The 24,774-nt window shown below is 34.8% G+C and overlaps 1 protein-coding gene across 2 annotated transcripts in view; it reads left to right on the forward strand.

Annotated features, from left to right (window-relative positions):
• Atl1 (atlastin GTPase 1) overlaps positions 1-24,774 on the forward strand; it is a 69,089-nt gene that overhangs the window by 10,709 nt on the left and 33,606 nt on the right. For both annotated transcript variants that reach the window (XM_046461016.2, XM_046461014.2), the window contains exon 2: positions 2,158-2,332. In XM_046461016.2, coding sequence (XP_046316972.1) covers positions 2,299-2,332 — 34 coding nt within the window. In that variant the 5' untranslated portion in view covers positions 2,158-2,298. The remainder of the gene's footprint in view (positions 1-2,157; positions 2,333-24,774) is intronic.

Genomic DNA, 24,774 nt, shown 5'->3' on the forward strand with positions numbered 1-24,774 from the left:
AGATTACTTTCACTAGTTCATAAAGTTCTTCTGTATTCTTTTTTTATAACTATGTAGCATTTTATTGTGTAGATATATTATAAGTTATTTAAACCCTTTTCTATGTATGTGTATTTATCTTGTTTCCAATATTTTACAGTTACAAAAAAATCCACAATAAATAACCATGTATATTTGTATTTTCATATAATTGAACATTTTCCCCAAAGTTCATTAAAATCATCATTTAAAAAAAATAAATGTCTTCTAGTAATGGCTATTAAAAGACTCAAGAAACAGTGACACTTCAGCCCACAGTAAGCACAACAGCACCCAGACCTTTTTTTCTAAATACCTTATAGCTAGCCAAAACATTTCTTCATTAAAGGAGCCAGATCTTTTTGGAGAAATAGCTAATTCCAGTTCTGAAGCAGGGAAAATAAAACAGAAAACCTGGAATATTTCCTTGTGCCAGAAAACAAGGAAATATTCAAAGACAAATCATGCACATGTTAAAAGGACACAGGAGATGGTTCATAGGTACAGGGGTGAAGAAATTTCTCTTCAGTATGTTTTCATTAGTGTTTGGGGAATGTAATTCTGTTGAACCATGCTCTTTTAAAACTATTATGTAAACTTGGTTTACAGTGTTCAGAGCTCTTAGGTTGCTAGAACTACTGACTGAAATATGGAATGCGTAAGATGATTTGGCAGCAGTGGGTAAGAGAGTTTGGTTTCTAACATGTGATTTTGTAATGCTGGTAAGAAAACTGAGTAGAGATAACTTCAGGCAGTTGTAAGGTCATCTCTGGTGTGATGATTCTTTCTCCTTAAGAGTACATAAGACTAGATATACAGATTTGACAATCAGCATCATTGTGGTCCTATCTCAAGTCATCATAGGAATTTCACTGAGAGTGCAGGGTGGAGAGTAGCTTTTGATGAACAGTAAGCAGAGACCAAGAATATGGTCCTTAAAAGGCTAGCAGTGGTCTTTTAAAGAGAACTGATCAGTAGATAGTGTGGGTAACAACCAAATGCTAGGATGAAGAAAACTGAGAAAATGAAAAATGGGCTGAAGGTATCTTGTGGGTCAGGTAACATGAAGCGACAGTGTTTCTAGGATATTGACAACAACTAAGTTTGTAGGCAGAAGCAGCAAAAAAGGAGAGATCAAGGACTATATATATATATATATATATATATATATATATATATATATATATATTTTTTTTTTTTTTAAGTTAGTTACAGATGGACACAGTGTCTTTATTTTTATGTGGTGCTGAGGATTGAACCCAGTACCTCACACATGCGAGGTAAGTGCTCTACCACTGAGCCACAACCCCAGCCCAAGAATATTTTTAAAAAGTATTTATTACCTTTTGCTTTTTCATTCAAAATTGTCTGCAACCTTTATGTCTGCCAAGGCCCATCTACACTATGTAGTATTATTTTACTTCAAATATTTGCTATTGGGGGCTGGGGCTGGAGCTCAGCAGTAGAGCACTCGCCTAGCACCACATAAAAATAAACAAATAAAGTAAAGGTATTAGGTTCGACTACAATTTTAAAAAAATGCTATTGTCTATATAGCTCCATACTTCATCTCTGCAAATCTTGTGGGGAAATGTTACACACTAGATGTTGAGCTACTTACAGTTTATGATGAATCTTCAGGTTTAATTGATCTTCTTGATCCAAATTTTTCTAATCTGATTTTAAAATATAACCCGCTTAGTATACAAATACAAAATGATACCCTCTTTATTATCATAACCTTACTTTTAAAATGGAAAAAAATAAAGATGACTCTTGGAGAAAAATTATTTTAACTACTTTGGGTATATAAATATTCCAGCATGTTTGTACTAATATGTAACTGTCCTAGGAAGCAGGTATTTGGATATCCAGAATAATACAGTATATTGGGTTGTGAATTTCTGTCATCAATAATGCTGTTAAATTCTTTGAGAGAATGTGTGCAAAGGGGTGCTGTTTATTTATGTGTGTTTTCCTTTGAAAACGTTGCAGTACGTCGTCTGTCACTGTCTTCGCGCTTTGGGGGTGGGCTGAGGTAGGAGGGTGTGACGCTGGTATTTGTGTGAACTCGGGCTGTGATGCTGAGCTTGGTTCATCCCTTTCTCCTCCCTTTTCCTCCCCGCTCCTTCCCACCAGCGCCACAGCAACATCCTCAGAGTCTGAGCGAACTGCGCCCAGCCTAGGCATTGAGAGCCTCCCACCGCCAGCAACCTGCGGCCGGAGTGAAGACAGGGAGGGCAGTGACAGCGCCTCGCCTCCACTAGTCCGCAGACCACCATGGCCAAGAACCGCAGGGACAGAAACAGTTGGGGTGAGTAACAAACGGTAACTTCTGCAGCCTGCTCGGGGTCTGGCCCACCGCTTTCTGCTTTTGGACACAAGGAGGGCCAACGGTTGCCTGGTGCCAGCATCCGTGGCTGGGAGCAGGCCGCTGCCAAGCTACCCTGTAGGGCCCGAAGAACCACGGCCGAGATGCACCCGCGTCACCGAAATCGCGCTGTGGGGGCGAGGGCTGCCTCTGCGTGCAGGCCCGGCCGTCAGCTTCTTCCCCCACCCGGCGCCCGCCTCTTCGCAGCATTTGGACAGCACCCACCCGGCGCCTGCGGGGATGGGAGGTTTCCGCATCAGCCATAGGTTGGAAGGGTGGCCTTGAGTGTGGGCGGGGGGGAGCAGTCGTTACCGGCCGAGAGAGTGAGGGGTCGGGATCTTGACCAGGGGGAGCCCCAACCCCCTTTCCCCCCCGAGGTGCAAGCTTGAGGGCCCAGCACGGCGCGGGCTCCGAGCGCGCTTTGGAACAATGAAGGGGAGCGCACCCAGGCGGACCGATCTTTGCGGACCCAAACACCCTGGGGGAAGGGGCACCGTCTTGGGAGTCCCGGAGCACTGCAGTACTTGTTTTAATTCGGTGGTCGGAAGGGGGAATTTGGGAAGAAGGGGAGCAAAGTTGCGGTTTCCAGTCTTCTGCCCCACCCCGACCTGCTACCGCATTCAGACCAGCCCCAAGGGTGGCTTTGTTCTTTGATTTTACCTTTTGGAGATAGTGGGCTCGTGATTCAGCACCAGGCCGAGGGGAGGGGAAAGGAGAGGCCGGGCCCTGTGGGTTCACGCCGCGAGTGGGTGGGCGGCGCTCACGCAGGCGGAGAAAAGCGAGCGCAGGGATGCAGGAGAAGTCAGGGCCCCGCCCGCTCTGCTGCCTCAGACCTGATTCTGGCTGCTCTGTGTGGGCAGGTTGGACGTCCTTTTTCGCCTTGGGCTCCCGATTTTTTGTCACAGGGCTTAACTCCCCTGCATTTTAGGAACTAAGTGCCTCTAAGGCATTTTATTTTCTCACCACTGCGGAGCTCAGCCCTCTGTGACATGAAGGATTGAGAAATATTTTGTTCATTAGCTTTTGAATTGTTACTATTTTGAAAATTCGCACCCACTAGGAGTTCAAAGCTGTTTGATTCTCTTCGGTGTTTAAGTGCCATGTCTTGTGTAATTATATGACCAAGTTGGTTATTTCAGTTTACTATTATCAAAAGACAATACATCATCTTGCCTTTGATGGTTCTGATGGTCACAGGATCAACTTGACCATTCGTGGGCCAGGCTTGCTTTTGAGAGGTTATCCAAGGTTTGTGATAGGTGTGGATAGTTAGTTGGAGCAGAGAGGTCTGTCATTAGTTGAATGAATTTAAGAGAAAGCAGTTTTATTTTCTGAGATCATCCAGTCCCAATTTTAGTAGGTGTGACTTTTGAGACAAGTTTTCTTTCCTTCTTTAAAAATCTGGATAAATGTTTTCAGAGTGTTCCCTTTCCACACTTTCTCTTGGCCTCCAGAATAGGAATTTCTTGAACACTCACAGTTAAGGTGCTTATGTTCAGGTCACTTATGGTCTTGATCTCATCAGCTCCACCCTATTAAGAAACTGGCATATGAAACTTTATTCTGAGGATTAAAATTTTTCTTGTTTCTATTGCTTTGGATCGTTATTCTTCAGTATGTGATTGAGAAGCAAATGGTCTGGGGATGTTACTTTGAGAGACACTATCTTAGCTCATTTGTATTTGATAGAAACATATCTTAGTTTACTCAGTAGTCGTTGGGACAGTTTCAACTCAAGTGACAGATTAGGAAAAGAAATGCCAGAGTCATTACATGCTCACTGAAAATTTTCACAGGAAAGAAATAGTGGAATTGTGGACTCTTACCTTGATGTTCTATGCAAATGCTTTACTACTTAGACTTCTATTTGCTTTGAATATGTATGATATAAATGATTTAGAAAATGAAGCATATGGAATAGGAAATAGAAATTTTAGCAAAGATATTAGCCAGGTCTGTCTTAATTCCATTTTATTACCAAGCACTTAATAAGATGCCTAACACGCAGTAGGTGTTTAATGGTAGCAACAGTAGCTGTTATCAGCTATTATATGGAGTAAGCACACTAATCTTCATTTTACATACCAAAAGGTGGAGCTGGTAAATGATTTGGAGTTCAGATTCTTTTGTCTTTATCACTATTCCATACTGCCTCTCTACTGAATGGGTAATAGTATCCACATAGCATAGAACTATATTTTTAAAGACACATTCATCTGTATGATTGCTTTTGGTCATTAGTCTCTTAAGTATTCATATATCTTAGCACATCTTTTTTTTTTTTTTTTTTTTTGCAGGTGGAAAAACCCTAAGTTTTAGGTAGGCTAAATGACTTGATGAAATTCATATATTTAGTAAGTGTGAGGATTGAGTTTAGAACCTGGGTTTTTCCCCCTAATTTATTTTCTATAACATGATACTGTGGAATATTTTTAATAAAAGATTAGGCTGGGCTGTGAGGCTAGTAGAGGAAACATGTCCTCATAGAAGCCATAGGCCTCTGATGAGAAAACAGTCATGATAGCTTAAAAAAGAAGATGGTGAACTGACCTTATCATTCTAGCTAAGTAAATATTTTTCAGACAAGTTTGAAGGGAAAAGGCAGGGATTTAAGGTAAATAGTCCAGAATTGGAAAATATTTCTTATCCCAAGAAAAGAGCTTGCAAAATATCTGCAGGATCTGTATGGGAGAGTTAAAATTCAGATGAAGACCTTATAAGACAATGGAACAGGTATTATTTTTAATGAGTGGCCAGAGACCTGTTAGGTCTTGCCCAGACCACTGAACTTAGAAAGCAGAAAAACATCTCTGCTGTGAACCAGAGTTCAGGGATGGTGTTTAGGATCACACTCAGAGACACACCCGGAAGCAGAACTGAGAATAGAACTAAGAATCTCACTACCTATCCCTCAGTCTACATTTAAGAAGTCTGAATATCTTTATATACTTAATGGTCAACTCTTCAAAGGTAGACATTTTATTCTTATTTTAATGTATTAGGAATCTGAGATTCAGAGAGCATAAAGAACTTGCTAGAAGCATCACAATTTTCATTTAGAACTTAAATTCAGGATTGGCTGTGCTTCTAGAGTCCATATGATAAGGATAGGAAACCAGAATAATGTGCCAAAAGGTGTCACCACAAGCCTACTTAGGATTAAGCTGGTATAAAAAAAATCAATGCTCTATAAACTTGATCACTTTGGACTAGAAAAGTAGGTAAAGACTGTGCTAATGTGGAAAATAAAGAGGACAGATGAATATCAGAAACAGTAGCCCAGAAAGCAGTCTTTCAGTGCTGGACCAGAGCTTACTACCAGAAACAAAACAGAGTGCATATATATTTTTTTGTTGTTGTTGTTAATTTGTTTCTGTTAGTGAAAGTTGCTGAAAACTTGGGATACCATATGGGGATTTGAGTTTTTTAGAATTTACAGAAACCAATGGTGCATTATTGCTTTAGAAGAATAATGTTGGCACTAAAAGTGTCAGCTTTGGCTGCCTTAAAAAAAAAAAGAAGATCTATCTTAGCGTCACAATAAAAGGCATTTGAGGAAATTATTTTCTGGAGATTTTCTAAGAGAAGTTAAAAACAATCTGGAGAACAATATAGTTATCTCTTGATCTTCTTTCTTTTCTACTTGGTTATGTTCTCTGTTTCTTAAAATGAGGCTACTTAATGTTCCTTTTTTTCCTTACCTCAATTTCTAAATATCTTACCTTCCTAAAACAAAATTGAATTTCTACCAGGTCCTACACTTACTGTATGACAGATAGTATATGTATGACATTTACTGTGGATCTCCCTCCCTCACATTTTTCTTATTAAATTTTCTTTCTCTGGGGTTGGGGTTGGGGTTCAGCAGTAGAGCGCTTGCCTAGCATGTACGAGGCACTGGGTTTGATCCTCAGCACCATATAAAAAAATAAAAAATAAATAAATACATAAATAAAATAAAAGTGTTGTGTCCAACTACAACTAAAAAAAAAATTTTTTAAAAATTGTCTTCCCTAAATCTTTTTTAAAATGCATTTTTCACATGTGTGTGTGCATGTGTGTGTATGTAATTAGCACCTGCTTATACCTTGTCTTGATGACTCCTAGGTTATACCTTTGCTCCATTCTCAAACTCCGTAACCTATATTATCTTTAGAATAGGCTGCAGTAAGCTAGAACCTCTGATCATTGGAAAAAAGAAAAAAGTTTTTAGTTTTGGAGGATTTTCTTCTTTTACATAACAATTCTTATGAATCATATCTGTATACAAAAGAACATATAAAATATACATGTTCAGTTTAAAAAAGAGTAATAATGTCCCCAACTCCTTAATTGAAGAAATAGAACTTTATCAATATTTTCTCACTTCTCGTGTGATCTTCCTTAATGATATCCTCATCCTTCCAAATATAGACACTTTAACAGATTTGGTGTTGTTTCTCCCCTGATCATTTTTAGAGTTTTACTACAAATAAATATATATCATATTAGTTTTATATTTTTAAAATATTTATTTTTTAGATATAGGTGGACACAATATTTTTATTTTTATTTAGTGCTGAGGATTGAACCCAGTGCCTCAGGCATGCTAGGCAAGCACCCCACCTCCGAGCCACAACCCCAGCTCCTAGTTTTATTTATCTAATGTGGGCTGAGATTATGGCTCAGTAGTAGAGCGCTTGCTAGCATGAGTAAGGACCTGGGTTCAATCCTCAGCACCACATTAAAAAAAAAACCCAAATAAATAAAAATAATTATAAAAAAAGAATCTTATATAAATGGACTTTATAGTGAGCATATTCTCCAAAAATATTTTGTTCATTTCTCATCCTCACCTACACTTCATTTTGTAATATGTATCATGAGACCTCATTGTAGTTTCATGTTGCTTTTTACTAATTGCCAGGGAGGTGTGCGATATGTTCATATATTTATTGATTATTCATATTTCTTACTGTTGCCCTTTCTCATTGAAAATTAGCTTATATTTTTCTTCTTGCTTTGTATGAGTTCTTTACATATTTTTGAATATAAGTGGTTTGTTGATGTAGTACATTTCTTTTGCCATTTTGTGACATGCCTTTTGTCCATGTGACATATTTTAACAAACAAATACTGTTGGGAAAACATATAACGGCGGCAGCACCCCAGAAAAAAACCCCAACATGGCGTCTAAGACCCTCTTTCTCCTCTTTGTTTCTTTCACTGGCGCGAAACATTCCCGCCGGCGCCAATGTTCAAACCCTGCTGGTGGGAAGCCTTAGCCCCAATTAGAATTAACTTCTTGGGCTCCAGAACTGACATATGGAAGAGCTTGCCAATACACGGTCGACCTGTTATCTACCTCAGCCCCTGCTACCTCTTCTTAGACCTGTATAAACACACAGCCTTTTGTAATAAAGCGGAAACTTCTTTGGTGATCTGTGTCGTGTGGTGCGGCGTCTTCCAGTCTTACAAATAACTTATGTTTATATGTAATCAGTATTTTCTACTATGGTTTCTACTTTTTTTATTTTAAGATATTTTCTCCTGGGCTGGGGTTGTAGCTTAGTGGTAGATCACTTGCCTAGCATGTGTGAAGTACTGGGTTCAATTCTCAGCACTGCATATAAATAAATAAATAAATAAAAATAAAGTCCCATGAACAACTAAAATATATATATATATATATATATATATATATATATATATCTTCCCCTATCCAAGGTTGTAAAGTATTCTCTCTTATCTGGCTTTAATTTTTGGCACTTCATTTTTTTTCAATGTTTTTAATGTGGTGAAATGTATATAACATGAATTTTATTGTCTTAACCATTTTAAGTGTACAGTATGGTGATATTAAGTGTATTCATATTGTTATGCCTCCATCACCACCATCCTTCTCTTGAATTATTCGTCTTGTAAAACTGAAACTCTATACCCACTGAACAATAACTCCCCATCCTTTCTATTTACAGCTCCTTTTGATACCACTGGTTACCCGTGACCAGTTCTGCTTCCTCACGTGTTGAAGTATAACATTAGAGAAGCATGCAGAGGCAAGCATATAAAACAGGATTTATTTAAAAAGGGGTAACAGACTTCTCCCAAGAGGGAGAAGGGGGCCATAGCTGGTATCCTGGTATACTAAGAAGTGAGGGTGTTCTGCCTTTTTATATGTCTTTGTTTTCCTGCTCTCTTCCCCTTATCTTTCTCCTTCCTTTGTATGTGACTAGGCCTGGGAGATACTCGGTGAGATGGCCAAAAGGTGAGAAGCAGGTGGATCTGGTCAGAAAGGGGGCACTAATAACAAATCCCTGTAGAGAGGGACAATCCCTGGGACCTCGTTACCTTAGCAATAGGTTGGAGCAGGAGCAGGTTATCTTGATAAGGGTGGAGGAAGGACTTTGAAGGAATTAACATTTTAATCCCTCCATTCTCTGGATCCCACCCTTGCATATCTATCTGCCTGTCAAATTCTGGCTTCACTATTAACCATCAGTCTATTTTCTTTCTCTATGATTCTTGACTCCTCTAGGTACTTTACAGAAGTGGAATGACACACTATTTTTATTATTGTGATTGCCTTATTCACTGAGTATATTGTCCTCAAGATTCATCCATGTTGTAGTGTACATTAGAACTCACTTCATTTTAAAGTCTGAATAACATTCCATTGTTTGTAAGCATCACATTTTGCCTATCCATTCATCTGTTGATGGACCCTTGCTTCCACATTTTAGCTATTGTAAACAATGCTTTTGTGAAATGAGTGCACAAATGTCTCTTTCAGACTCTGCATTTAGGTATATGCCCAGAAGCAGAATTATTGGTCCTTGGTAATTCTATTTTTAATTTTTAAGGAACTGTTACATTGTTTTTCACAGTAGATGTACCACTTTATATTCTCACCAACAGTACTCTTAGGTTTCGAATTTTCAACATTCTTGCCAACACTTTTTAAAATAAAGCTATCAGAATGGGTATGACATGGTGTCCCATTGTGTTTTTTAAATTTTTTATTTGTTCTTTTTAGATATACATAACAGAATGTATTTTGGCATATTATATATACATGGAGTATAACTTATTCTAATTAGGATCCCATTTTTGTGGCTTTACATGATATAGAGTTTCACTGGTGGTGTTTTCACATATGAACATAGGAAAGTTTTGTCAGATTCATTCTACTGTCTTTCCTATTCCAATCCCCCTTTGCTTCCCTTCATTCCCCTTTGTCTAATCCACTGAACTTCTGTTCTTCCCCTCCCAACCCCTATTGTGTGTTAGCATCCCCCCAAAACAAAGGAAAATGTTCTCTTTGATATGCTGATGCTAATACTCATTGTGGTTTTACTTGTATTTAATTTTCTAATTTCTCTATTTTTTTAATTGTTGTTTGGTTTGTTGAGTGTTGTTTAATTGACACAAATTTGTGAATTTTCTAGTTTTCTTCTGTTTCTAATTTATTTTTTTAACTTTTCCTCCTTCCTCTTCTTTATCCTCTTTTTCCTCTTCTCTTTCATCTTCTTTTTTTCTTATTTTTGTGCGGAGGTCAAACCCAGGACCTTGCACATGCCAGGCAAACATTCTACCTCTGCACTACATCCCCAGCTTCATTTCCCAGTTTCTAACTTTATTATGTTACAGGTAAAGAAGATATTTGGTATTGTTTCTGTCTTTTAAAATGAACTGAGATTTAATTTGTGGCATAATACGTGGCCTAACCTGGAGACTGTCCCATGAGCTCTTGGGAAAAATATATATCATATTGTTGAATAGAGTGTCTGTATATTTTTGTTAGATCTAGTTGGTACATCATGTTGTTTAAATCCCCTGTTTTCTTGCTTATCTCCTATCTGGTTTTTCTATCCATTATTGAGCTTAGGGTTTTGAAGTCTTCAACTATTATTGTCTATTTCTTTTTTCTCTTCTGTCAATTTTTGATGCATATATTTTGATGGTCTGCTATTAGGTATGCAGAGGTTTGTAATTGTTATATATTCTTGCTATATTCAGAAAGAATACATTTTTATTACAATAAAGTATATTTTATTAAAATATGTCCTTCTTTGTCTTTTGTAACATTTTTGACTTAAAATCTGTATTGCCTAGAAGTTAAAACTCTTGTCTAGCATATGTGAAGCCCTGAGTTTGGTCCCCAGCACTGAAAATAGTCTAATAGCATAGCTACTCCTGCTCTCTGTTGTTTATCATGTGGTACATAGAATATCTTTTTCCATTCTTTTGCTTTCAGTCTGTTTGTGTCTTTGGATCTAAAATGAGCCTCCTGTAGACAGCATATAATTCAATAATTTTTTTTCCTTTTTGTTTCATTTTTTCCATTTTCTTTCTTTTGACTGGGGAGTTTAATCCATTTACATTTAAAGTAAACTTATTTCTTCATTTTTTCATTTGTTTTCAATATTCCTTATAGCTTTTTTGTTCCTCACTTCCTGTATTACTACTTTGTGTTTAGTGGATTTTTAGCATGATATTTAGATTATGTTATTTAATTTTGTGCATATTTTATAACAGTTTTCTTTGTGGTGTTTCTGGAAATTACATTTAGCTTCCTAAAGTTGTAACACTCTAATTTGAATTTATGCCAGTTTAACTTCAATCACATATAAAATTTCTGCTCTTACATTTTTGACTTACCCCTTTTGGTTATTATTGTCACAGAATTACATATCTATACATTGTGTGTTCAAAACCATACATTGAAAATGCATCAGTCTCCTAAATTATGTAGAAAACAAAATGTGGAGTTAAAAACCAGTGTTAATAATACTAGCTTTTAGACTAATAACTGCTTTTTAAATATACTTGTCTCTTAAGCCATATAGAAAACAAGGATTGAAATTTCCAAATATTATTAAAATAATTGACAATCCCTTGTATGAAGTGAGTCACTTCTCCCTATTGCTTTAAAAAAATTCTTCTTTCCTTTGACATCTGATTGTAATGTGTCTCATTGAGTTTATCCTACTTAGAGTTTGTTAAACTTCTTGGTATGTTTATATTGTATCTTTCACCAAACTTAGAAAGTTTTCAGTCATCATTCTTTAAATCATCTCTCTACTCCTTTCTCTCTCTTCTCCTGGAACTCCTACAGTGTATTTGTTGGTTCACTTGCCAGTATCCTGCAAGTCCTTTAGACTCTGTTTACTTTGCTTCAATCCTTTTTTCTTCCTTTTCCTCACTCAATAATTTCAATTGTCCTATTTACAACTTTGCTGATTCTTTTTTTTCCGTGCTCAAATATTCCTTCAAATTCCTCTAGTGAATTTTTCACTTTAGTTACTGTATTTTTCATTTCTAGAATTCTTGATTTCTTGAAATTTCCATTTTGTTCATACATCATTTTCTTGGTTTTCTGCATATCTTCTGCTGATTGTTTGAATACAATAAGACAATGTTTTAAAGTAATTGTTATCTTGTCCTTATTTGGGATGCTTTCTTTTTTATTTTTCTTTCAAATGGGCCATACTTTCCTCTTTCCTTGTATGCTTTGTGATTTGGTGAAAACTTGGTATTTGAATCTAATAATGTGGTAAACCTCTGAAACTTGGATTATCTCCTTTCCCTAGGGTTTATTTTTTGTTGTTGTTGTTTTGTTTTTGTTTTAATTGTTATAGGCTGTTTACATGTCAAGGATCAGCTTGAGGTACAACACAGTCATTTCAGGTCTAATTTACCGCTGTAATTCCCCTAATGTGCATGAAAATTGCACCAGTAACACCTGCATGGCTGCCTCTAGTGGAGCTGTGGGGTGAGGGATGGGTAGCTGTTACTGAACTAAGAGCTGAACTTAAAATTTACTTCCCAAGCTTACTCCTGAAAGTTGTAAATTTTCAATAGACTCCAGAGGTTCTTTGCAGAACTCTCCCAGTCTTTTTATTGTTTTACTTCATCTAATTAAAATATTCTTTTTATTTACAAATAATAGTTTTTAAAGTCATCTCTGGATATTGAATTTTAATGTATTTATTCATTTTGAACAAATACTTTTTCTGCATTATTGAAATAATGACATGGTTTTTCTTTAACTTGTTAATATTTTAGTTGTATTAATATATAGTATATATCTTCTATGTTGAAGTGATCTTGCATTCCTAAAATAAACCCAAGATAGTTTTGCTATATTATTTTTTTAAAATACAGTGCTATATTTGTTAATCTTTTGACTAAGATATTTACAAGCAGGCTTATATCTAAGTTCTCTTTCTTGCATTTTCTTTGTCTGATTTTAGTATCAAGATTATACTAACTATACAATATGTAGGGGATATTTCCTTTTTTCCTAGTCTATATGAGTTTATTTAAGATTATAATGATCCAGTTTAAGAAAAATAGTCTCTTAACCCACCTGTATCTGCTCTTTTAACCCACCTGTACCTGCTCTTTCTTTTAATAATAAGATTTTCAATTTCTACAAAAATCTGTTATTTCTAATGAGATCTTATTTGTCTTATTATTATAGATATTTATTTATTTATCTTATTTATATTATAAGATCTTATGTTATCTTATTTCTAATAAGATTCCATTTCTATAATGGTTTTAGAGCAATTAAACATTCTATTTCTTTTGGTGTCAGGGTTTTTTATTTTTATTTTTTTCCTGCCAGTGCTGGAGATTAAACCCAGGTCCTTATGCATGCTAAGCAAGCACTCTACCACTGAGCTATACTTCCAGCCCCCTGGGTTCAGTTTTAGTAATTTACAGATTTCTTGGAATCAGTCCATTTCAACAACTTGGCAAAATTATCCTAAGTTTTCTCTTATTTTCTTGGCCTAAAGTTTTTTTTTTTTTTTTAATGTGTATCTGCCTTATTTTATCTTTTATTGTCTAGTTCCTTTTTTTTTCTTTTCTATTTACTTAATTTCTAGTTTTTCTTCTTTTTTAATACATGCATGTATATATGTTGATATATAGGTTTATTCTCAGTTTTAAATGTTTAAAATAAACAATGATTTCTTATTTTATTCCTGAATATAAGAAATTATGGATTTTTCTAAATTAAATTTTTGTTAATTTTATTTTAATCATGATATATGTTGTATAGCTCTACCGCTTGCTTTCATAATAGAAATACACTGTTCAGTATGGTAATGACTAGCTGTATGTAGCCATTGAACTTACGAAATGTGGCCAATAAGAAAGCGGAACCATATGACTAGTGGCTATAATATTGTACTTCTCATGTTTATAGACTACTTTGTGAACATACTATGCTTTGAACATTGTTGAAATTTGCATCATGTTCTAGTATAACTGTAATTTTTATAAATATTACATATGTCCTTGAAAAGCATATTATGTTTTCTGATTTTTGATACAGTATGCTATATATGTGTCCATTAGCTCAGATATATTCAATGTACTGTTATTACCTTCCATTTTCCAGCTGATTTTGGACTGTTTTCCTTTTTGGACTATTTGACCTACCAAATACTGATATCTAATAGATACTTTAAAGTTCTCACATATGTTTTAAAATGACAAAATGTGTTTGTCAGTCTCCCTTTCTGCTTTATCAGGTTTTGCTTGTACACTTTGGCCCATGTTGTATACATACAATGTGAAATTGTCACATCTTCCTGATGAATTATTTTATTTTTATGTACTGAGTCTCTTCAACTTGACTAATACTTTTTGTCCCAGAGTCTGTTTTGTCTGAAATTAATATAGATACTTCATATTTCTTTTGCTGGTTTAGTTTGTGAGTTAGGGTAACTGGGAAAGAGGCTGACTGATAACTACAAAATGAGTCATCTGTCTGCTTGATTATTGGAAACCTCAGCAGTGAATACCCTTGGGAGCATTCACATGAGACTGAATATCTGTTCCCATTTCAAAAGTCCTTCTACAAACTTCTTCCAAATACCTGACCATCTGGCCAAAGTGTTAGCTACTGTCCATGAATTGGTGACTTTGGCATGTGCTGCAATCCTACTGGCTGCTATCTGTGTACCTATCTGTTGTTTTTATTGAAGACAATAATGATTTTTTCCTTTACTCGTCTTTCAAATGTCCTAAGTGCCTTTCTTTGGCAAAATCTAAACCACATCCCTGCTGAGAGAATATTGTAAGAATAATATTGTATTTTCTACAGTCTCTGCAATGTTTCCAGTCCCCTCTGCAACAGAGGGGAGCTTAGAATGATGGAAATAGACCTCAGCATGACATAGACAATATTCATGACAAAGTATAACCATACATTTTCTGAGTAGCTGAATCAGAGATGATCAAAGGACCAGATCATTCTTTTGAAACCAAGTACTTCTAAAACAGACTTTTTTCAGGGACTATAAATGCATATGTATTTGTTTGCATTTCTTAGTGGGAATTATATTTTCCATCTGCTTTTTCTCTTAAAATATGTGAACATATTTTCTTATGATTAGGTATTTTTATGTAACATGATTTCAAATGGCTGTATATTTTTCATAACATTGCTGTAACATAATTTATTTACAGTCCTACAGTTAGGTATTTAGATTATTTTCAATTTGTTACTGTATAAATAATGCTGTTCTGAACCTCTGTATAGATATATATCTGCACATTTCTGACAATTTCCTTAGGATAAATTCCAGGAAATGGGACTGCTTTGTTAAAAGATATGTGTATTTTTTAAAAAAGTTTTTCATTGTTCCAATATTGAGTGTGTGTGTGTGTGTGTGTGTACATTTATGTATTTTTAAACCATTACTAGTTATGACCAAAAAGGTCGTCTCTTTTTGATATTGTATCTTTGCTAGGAAAACTGAACTTTCTCCCTATTTCTATCAGCCATTTATATTTCTTCTTCTTATTATTTATTTATTGTTTGCAGTTATATTAGCTTTTTATCACTGTGACAAAATACCTGGGAAAAAGAGCTTAAAGGAGGAAAGATTTATTTTGGCTCACAATTTCAGATGTTTCAGTTCATAGTTGACTAATTCCATTGCTTTGGGCCTGAGCCAAGGCAGAACATCATGGCAAATGGGCATGGCAGAGAAAAGCTGCTTACCTCATGGCAGCTAGGAAGCAGAGAGGAAGGGGCTAGAAACAAGACAGAATCCCAAGGGCCACACTCTCAAGGACCCACTCCCTCCAACTAGGTTCCACCTCCTGCAGTTCCATTCAGATATGAATTCCTCAATTAGTTAATCCATTGATGAATTCAGAGCCCTTATGAGCCATTCAGTCTTCAAATTCCCACCTATGCATCGGGGACCAAGCCTTTAACACACGAGCTTTGGGAGATGTTTCAGATCCAACCATAAGAGCAATACAGTGGACTGAACCTAGGGCTACTTGACAGACATTCTACAACTGAATTACATCCCCAGCCCCTTTGTAAAATTTTATTTTGAGACAAATGTAGTAATATAAAAGATGTAGTATAGATTTTTAAATAAATTTTACAGTTAAGAAAATTAGTAATATACTACTACAGCATTTCCAGTATATAAAAATGATTGTTCTCTACACTGAATTTTTGAAGATTCCCTTTCTACATGTCTAAAGCTGAGTGACAGCTTCCAGAACACTATATAGAAAGAAAAAGTCCCCAAAGTCCCAATATTAAATACAAAATCCAGTATGTAAAAAGATAAAATGATGGTATTGTGTCTTTGTCTATTTTCTATTGCATACCATAGACTAAGTGATTTATAAAGAAGAGTGGATTATTTTGGCTCACAGTTTTGGAGGCTGGAAGTCCAAGATCATGCAGCCACATCTGTCAGGACCTTTTATTGTACCATACCATAGAAAAGCTGAAGAGGTTATGTTAAAGGGAGCATACAACAAGGGTAGCTTTGCTTTATAACAACCCACTCTTGGGAGTGTGTGAGAGAGAACTCAGAAAAAGACTCTCCTGGGAGTTAACCCATTCCTTTGAGAAAGACATTTATCCCTCCATTTATCCCCATGACCTAATCACCTCTTAAAGGCCCACCACCATTCAATATTGTTACATTGGGGACTGAAAGGCAAGTGACTCACCCAAGATGGAGATTCAACCAAGAGATTTTATTGGGGGGTGGGGGGTGGGGGAGACTTCATGAAGGGGAAGAAAGGGAGAGGAAAAGAGCAGCAGCAGTGTGAGCCTGCAAGCTTCAGCTTAAGAAGGGTTGCTTTGGCTAAATGGCGGGTGCTGATTGGCAGGGTGACTCAGGAAAGGCGAACAGACACTGTGTCCTGCGGGGATTGGTCAAGAAAACTTTTGACTTTGGCGCCCTTCAGAGGGGATAAACCCGATGGGATAAATAAAACCAAAAGGCAAGGTCTCCCACACACTCAACAGGGACTATATTTCAACATGAGTCTTAGAGGGGACAAAGAATCTTCAAACCATAGCAAGTTGGTTCTCTCCTCATGTGCCATACATTTTTGTATTATCCATAGTAAAATGCTAATTCCCAGCCAGTTTCCTTCTGAACTATTTCCTTTCCCTTCTCTTCTTAGGATTTGGATAGTGTTCAGCAGATATTCTTTTTTTTTTTTAATTTTTTTTATTGGTTGTTCAAAACATTATAAAGCTCTTGACATATCATATTTCATACATTAGATTCAAGTTGGTTATGAACTCCCAATTTTACCCCAAATACAGATTGCAGAATCACATCAGTTACACATCCACATTTTTACATAATGCCCTATTAGTAACTGTTGTATTCTGCTACCTTTCCTATCCTCTACCATCCCCCCTCCCTCCCCTCCCATCTTCTCTCTCTACCCCATCCACTGTAATTCATATCTCTCCTTGTTTATTTTCCCATTCCCCTCACAACCTCTTATATGTAATTTTGTATAACAATGAGGGTCTCCCTCCATTACCATGCAATTTCCCTTTTCTCTCCCTTTCCATCCCACCTCATGTCTCTGTTTAATGTTAATCTTTTCTTCCTGCTCTTCCTCCCTGCTCTGTTCTTAGTTGCTCTCATTATATCAAAGAAGACATTTGGTATTTGTTTTTTAGGGATTGGCTAGCTTCACTAAGCATAATCTGCTCTAGTGCCATCCATTTCCCTGCAAATTCTATGATTTTGTCATTTTTTAGTGCTGTGTAATACTCCATGGTGTATAAATGCCACATTTTTTTTATCCATTCATCTATTGAAGGGCATCTGGGTTGGTTCCACAGTCTAGCAATTGTGAATTGTGCTGCTATGAACATGGCTCCAAATTCCTCAATAGGACACCCATAGCACAAAAGTTGATAACAAAAATCAACAAATGGGACTTACTTAAACTGAAAAGTTTTCTCTCAGCAAGAGAAACAATAAAAGAGGTAAATAGGGAGCCTACATCATGGGAACAAATTTTTACTCCTCACACTTCAGATAGAGCCCTAATATCCAGAGTATACAAAGAACTCAAAAAATTAAACAATAAGAAAACAAATAACCCAATCAACAAATGGGCCAAAGACCTGAACAGACACTTCTCAGAGGAGGACATACAATCAATCAACAAGTACATGAAAAAATGCTCACCATCTCTAGCAGTCAGAGAAATGCAAATCAAAACCACCCTAAGATACCATCTCACTCCAGTAAGATTGGCAGCCATTATGAAGTCAAACAACAACAAGTGCTGGAGAGGATGTGGGGAAAAGGGTACTCTTGTACATTGCTGGTGGGACTGCAAACTGGTGCGGCCAATCTGGAAAGCAGTATGGAGATTCCTGGGAAAGCTGGGAATGGAACCACCATTTGACCCAGCTATTGCCCTTCTTGGACTTTTCCCTGAAGACCTTAAAAGAGCGTACTACTTGGATAGTGTTCAGGGAATTGAAAATAAGATTAGTTGAGCAAAACCCATTTGAAAATGTAGAAATCTGTTGCTGAGAAAAATTGGTCTGTATTCCAAAGGATTTTGGGATTTTTTCAGACTAGCAAAGATAATATATATTGCATAGGTAATATATAGTTATGAAGGATGAATCAAGTATGTAACATTTGTAATAACCAAGTATGTAATAATCAAGTATGTAATAATCAAGTATGCAACATTTGTAATAACCAGCATCTAATACTTTTTCAGAGTTATTTTAATTAAATTTTTATAAACAAATATTTACTGAGGACCTACTGTATGTGAGCTTCTTTATAACTTTTCAAGAAACACAAGTAAGACAGTCTGTGCTCTTCATATAGTTTCAGTCTATATTTTCAGTTTTGATCTTTTATAGAAACTAAAGATTTTGTAAGAATTTTAACAGGTTTATTGAAATATAATTCATATTCTATATAATTCACCCATTTAAAGCATATAGTCTGATGGTGTGTAGTATATTCAGAGTAATATATACATCAGTATAATTTTAGAACATTTACATTAGTTTCCCAAAGAAACCTTGCAGCATTTAGACATCAACCTCCAGTATCCACCCAAACCCAGCCACAAGCAAACACTTCCCTACTTTCAGTCTACACGTATTTGGCTATTATGGACATTTTTACGTAAGTGGAATCATGCAATATGTGGTCCTTCATGACTGGCTTCTTAACAGTGTTTTTGGGGTTTGTCCATATTATAACATAGATTGGTACTGCATTTCTTTTTATTCCTGAATAACATTTCAATGTATGGCTATATCACATTTGATTTGTACATTTATCAGTTGATTAGACATTTAAGTTGAAGCTTTTATAAGGAGCTTTATATGTAAATGTTAATTACATAAATATAGGTATAGATTGATGGTAATGATAGGTTTCAGATAGGAAGACTTTAAACCTTCAGTGAGATATAAACTAATGATCATATATTTACAAATAAACATTCCACAGATTCATTGTATCTTACTGTTCATTTTTTTATTTAATAACAAACTACTCCAATATTTCTGAATGTCTCATTAAAAGTAAAGGATTTTTTAATATGGTATTTTGCCCACATTTTAATAAGACTTCTTCCCATTAACAATCTCAGTATTTTATAGATATTTGTTTTATTTTACAACAGAATTAAGCCACACTTAAAAGTACTCTCTGTCCTCTTTATTAAATACATTTGTAACTCTTTAAGGACCTTGAACAAATAAACTAAAAGTTTAGGGCTGGGAATATAGCTCAGTGGTAGAGTGTGAACCTTAGCATGCATGAAGTCCTGGGTTTGATCCCCAGCAATGCAAAAAGAAAGAGAAAACAAAACAAAAAAGGGTCAGAGTTATCTATCTCACCCACATCTAGTATACAAAGGTAGAGTAGGTATAGATAATCAGATACAAGTATCCACTGACATCTTTCCTTTTTCTCTCATCCCCAATAACCGTATTGTCCCAAATCCTCTCAGATCTATGACTTGTCTTTCTCTGCCTGATTTGACCCCTTATATATAACCTTTCCAACCTACTCATCTATATCATACTCCATGTTATTCCTCAAACTTGTCAAATACTTTCACACGCATTTTTTTTTCAGAGTTATCCATACTGTAAACACAGGTTTTATATCTTCAGTTATTTTTCATAAAATACAGTGGCAGTTGTTTGAAATGAGATTCCTCATTCTCTTTAATTACCTTATAGTTCATAAGTTGATGAGCCATAACTGATTAATCATTTACATTGCTTCTGGTGTTTTGTATGTATATGAATATATATGGAATGAATTCCTTGAAATAGCATTTCTGGGTAAGGAAGTATATGCATTTGTGTTTTTAATAATTATTGCCTAATTGCCTCTCAAAAATGCTATGTCCAGCTTTTCTTTTTTAGCAGTGGCGGAAACTGAATACAGGGTTTTTTTTTTCCCCCCAGCAGTGGGGATTGAGAACCCAGGATCTTGAGCATGTTAGGCAAACACTGAGCCATATCCCCAGCCCACTATGTCCATTTTAATTTCCACCTGCAGCACCTGAGAATACAAGTTCACATCTCAACCAATACAAGGAATTGTCACACTTCTGATTTTTATAAATCTGAAATATATAAAAAAGGTTATCAATGTTTTTCATTTTTATTTGCATGACAACTAATATCTTTCCATTTGATATTATGTTTCTTATCAATTGCAGATTTGTATCATTTGTCCACTTTCCCATTTTATACTTGGGTACATTTATTTGAAATAGATTTTTTTTTTGTATGAAGACTGAACCCAGGGGTGCTTAGCCACTGAGCCACATCCCCAGTCTTTTTTATTTTTTATTTTGAGACAGAGTCTCACTAAGTTGCTTAGGACCTTGCCAAGTTGCTAAGGCTGGCCATGAACTTGCAATTCTCCTGCCTCAGCCTACTAAATTGTTGGGATTATAGTTGTGCACCACCATGCCCTGCTTGAAATAGATTTTTGTGTATGTTGAGAGCTTGGAGTGGAGGTTTCTTTTTTTTCCCATATGATTTTTCATTTGATCTAGCATAATTTATTAAAAAGATCATCCTTTCATCATTTGTTACAGTTGTATCTTTGTGTTAAATCAGATGAATGTGTATATGTGGATCTGCTTCTGTAATCTCTGATCCTGTCTGTTTGTCTGTGCTTATAAAAACATCACCCTGTCTTAATTAGTATAGATTTTAAACTCCTGTTGGTGCCTGTTAGTGTAAGTCCCCAGCTTTGTTCTTTAAGATTTTCTTTGTTATTCTCAGTTCTTTGCCATTCCATCTGCATTGTTCATTTGAGCAAGAAAGATTGCTGAAGATTTGATTGGGATTCTAACCAATCTATGGGTCAATGGAGAACACTGACAGTTTTACAACACAGAGTCTTTTAACCTGAGAACATATGTGTCCTTCTTTCAATAATGTTTTATATTTTTCTATAGAGGTCTTCAATGTTTTTTTATTAGATTTCAATGGTGTGTTAGAGCCAGACTGTCTTAGATCATGAGAGATTATGAGAGCTGATCAGGTGCATCTCCATGCACACACTGTCAGATTGAAATGTCCATGTTTGTGGGGTTTATATTATGGAAATTGGCATAAACTACAAATCTCAAATTTTTTTCATCTACCTGTCATCAGTGTCTGATAGCTATACATTTAGCAGCATATCACTTAGATTTATTACTAGATGTATTAGGTTTATAATGCTATGTAAATGATATTTTTCTCATTTAAACATTAAGATAATATACACACAGTAAAATTTACCCTTTTAGTATATCATTCTATAACTTTTGACTAATTTACATAGTTATATTTATGTCTACCACAATCAAGATTAAATGCTTCCATTACCCCATACAGTTTTTTCCATCTCTTTGTAGTCAGCTCCTTCTTCCACCCAATCATGGTTCCTGACAACCAGGAATCTACTTAGCCTATTCTGGACAGTTTGTATAAATGAACTGTATATAACTATGTAGATGAGATTCATGGTGAGATTCAACCATATTGGATAATGAGTAGTTCCTTCCTTATTATTGTTAATATTCCACTATGTAGATTACCACAGTTTCTTTGTTTATTTCCCAGTTGAGGGGCATTGTTTACAGTTCATAGTTTTGGCCATCATCAATAAAGTTGCAGGTTTGTGTGTAAATGTGGGTTTTCATTGAACTTGGATAAATTTCTAGAAGTGGTCTTTTAGTAATTTCTGAGTCTTCTGGTAAGTATATATTCAACTTTATGAGAAACTGAGCAACTGTTGTGCAAATTGGATATTCAATTTTTGCATTCTAACCAGTGACATATTAGAGTTCTAGTTGTTCCACATTCTTGTTGGTACTTGTTTTTATGCAGGTTCTTATAGGTGTGTAGTATTGTCTCATTGTGGTTTAATTTTTATTTCACTGATGACTTATGATGTTGATCATATCTTCATGTTTTTATTTCCCAACCATGGTATTTTTTTGGTGAAGTATAACTTAAATCTTTAGTCCAATTTTTAACTGAGTAATTTGTTTCATTATTATTGAGATTTGAGAGTTTTTTATAAATTGTTGATATAATACCTTTATTAGATATACAATATACAGATATTTTTAGAAAAGAAAATCATAGACTCAACTTATTAATGAATAGAAATAAACAATTTTTAAACAAAATTTAGTAAACTCAATTCAAGATATCACACCCTGGAAATATTATGTTTATATAAAATGCAAAAATAGTACTCAAAACATTGATGCATTTGAGGTTAAAAAAAACTATATGATCATCTCAGTGGATGCAAAAAAGAAAGACATTGGGTAAAATTCATTATTCATTTATGATTTTAGAAAACTTTTAGTAACTGAAAGTAAAAGGGAACTTCCTTAATCTGATAATTTGTATCTACTAAACTAAACCAAACTCTAATAATTGTGGTCCTAAATATGGAAATACTAGAAATACTCACTTTAAAAATCAAGAAGTTTATGCCTACCAAAATGAGAAGTTATGACAACTATCACCTCTTCTATTTAATATTGCATTGAAAGTCTTACAATATAAGGAAAAGAAAAGAACTCCATAGGATTTAAAACTTGGGAATAAAATTTTCATTATTTGAAAGATTTATTTCTACTTCTACATTTTCAAAGTCCAAAAGCATCTATGTAAAATTTATAGAAAATAATAGAGTTTTGTAAATGTTTCAATATCAGACGAGTACATTATAGTCAATTATAGTTCTTTATCCTACATAGAAAACATAAAAAATAAGATATAATATACCTAGGAATACATATAATAAACATCTCTCCACCTCCCCAATTTATAAAAACTTTAATGAAGGGAATTAAAGACCAAAAATACATGGAGAGAGAACCCATGTTTCTGTATATAAAAATTAATACCACAGTAATATTCTTTCCAAACTGATAAATCTATAAATTTTAACAAAAATTCAACTAACATATTTATTCTAATATTATATTTAAAGGCTAAAGTAGCCAAGATTGATAATAATTAGAATAATAAAGGCTTGCTACACTATAGTTAAGAACTTTTTATAAAACTATTGTTTTTATTTTTGATATTATATATTTTTAAAAATAAATTTATTTTATTTTTTTATTTTTATGTTGTGCTGAGGATCGAACCCACTGCCTCACAAATGCCTGGCAAGCCCTCTTCCACTGAGTTACAATCTTAGCCCCTTGTATTACTGATGAACAGTAATATTTTTTAAAGCATCTTATTGGTGCTAGTATGGGAAAGTTGATGAACAGATCAGAATTAAGAGCTGAGAAACAAATTATTATATGGCAGACTGCTTGAGGAACTAAGGGACTTTGGTAAATATAATTCTGAAAAATGTTGTAATTCATATAAAAAATATACCACTTCCATTAGAAAAATAATTTGCTAAGATTGCCACTAAAAGAAACCTGTAAGGATTTAAAGAAGTGAAGCTACGTTCCAATGATATTGTGGACCTTGTAATTTTAAAGTACCTCCATAAATAATTTATTCAAATTATTCTGTTATAATAAAGTAAAGCAAGCACTCATTCTGTTTTCAGAATACATGTGCTATCATTTATTATGTAAACTTTTAATAAATCCAGTTGTTGCTAAAATGACTAGTTATGACAATTGGCATGATAGTTATACCCTCCAAAGGAAAAATTGTTGTCAGTTTGAGCACATCCTAAAGAAATTAGAGGTGAATTGCCATGATGTTTAGGATTTGCTTTAAAATATTCCAGTCAAAATAAAATAAGTGAAAATAAGGTTGACATGATTTTGACAGTTATTAAAGCTGGATGATAGGTTTTAATAGATAGGTGCATAGAGGTTTATAACATTGCTTAGTTTCGTATATGCTTCAGATTTTCCAAAATAAAATACTTAAAAATTCTGAAAAGAAAAAGAAAATTGGATTTCTACCTCACACTTTATATAGATATCAATTCCTGATGGACCAAGAACTTAAATATCAAAAGCAAAACTTTAAAACTTAGAAGAATATATGTGAATGTCTTTCTGATCTTTTTATAAGGGATGATTTCTTAAACATACAAAGTGCTAATTACATAAGAATAGAATAATTAAATCTATTACATTAAAATTAGGAATTGCTGTTCATCAGTAATACATAGGAAAGTGAAAAACAAACTCTTAAGTTTTTCCTCACACCTATAAAAAGGAACTAGCATTCAAAATATATTAAAAAACTATGAATCAGTAAGAAAAAGATGAACAACTTAATAGAAAAATGGGCAAAAGGCATTACTCACCTCATTAGCAGATAGACATATGTATACAGAGACCACAATGAGACACTCTTTTATACTTATGTATTTGACAAACATGAAGAAGTCAGACAAAACCAAGTGTAGGAAAGGATATGGATCAATAGAATTTCTAATAAATTGCTGGGGTGGGATGTGGGGAAAAGATACTTTTGCATCACATTGTAAAGCTGAATATTTTTTAAAAATTACAACACAGAAATTTCATTCCTACATGCATTCCCAAGAGTACCTCTGCATATGTGTAACCCTCAAGAATTATATTAGTCTGTAGTA

Source organism: Marmota monax, unplaced genomic scaffold, assembly GCF_021218885.2.
Source record: "Marmota monax isolate L192 unplaced genomic scaffold, Marmota_monax_Labrador192_F-V1.1 WCK01_AAM20220418_F8-fsc00001, whole genome shotgun sequence".
Classification (NCBI taxonomy): domain Eukaryota; kingdom Metazoa; phylum Chordata; class Mammalia; order Rodentia; family Sciuridae; genus Marmota; species Marmota monax.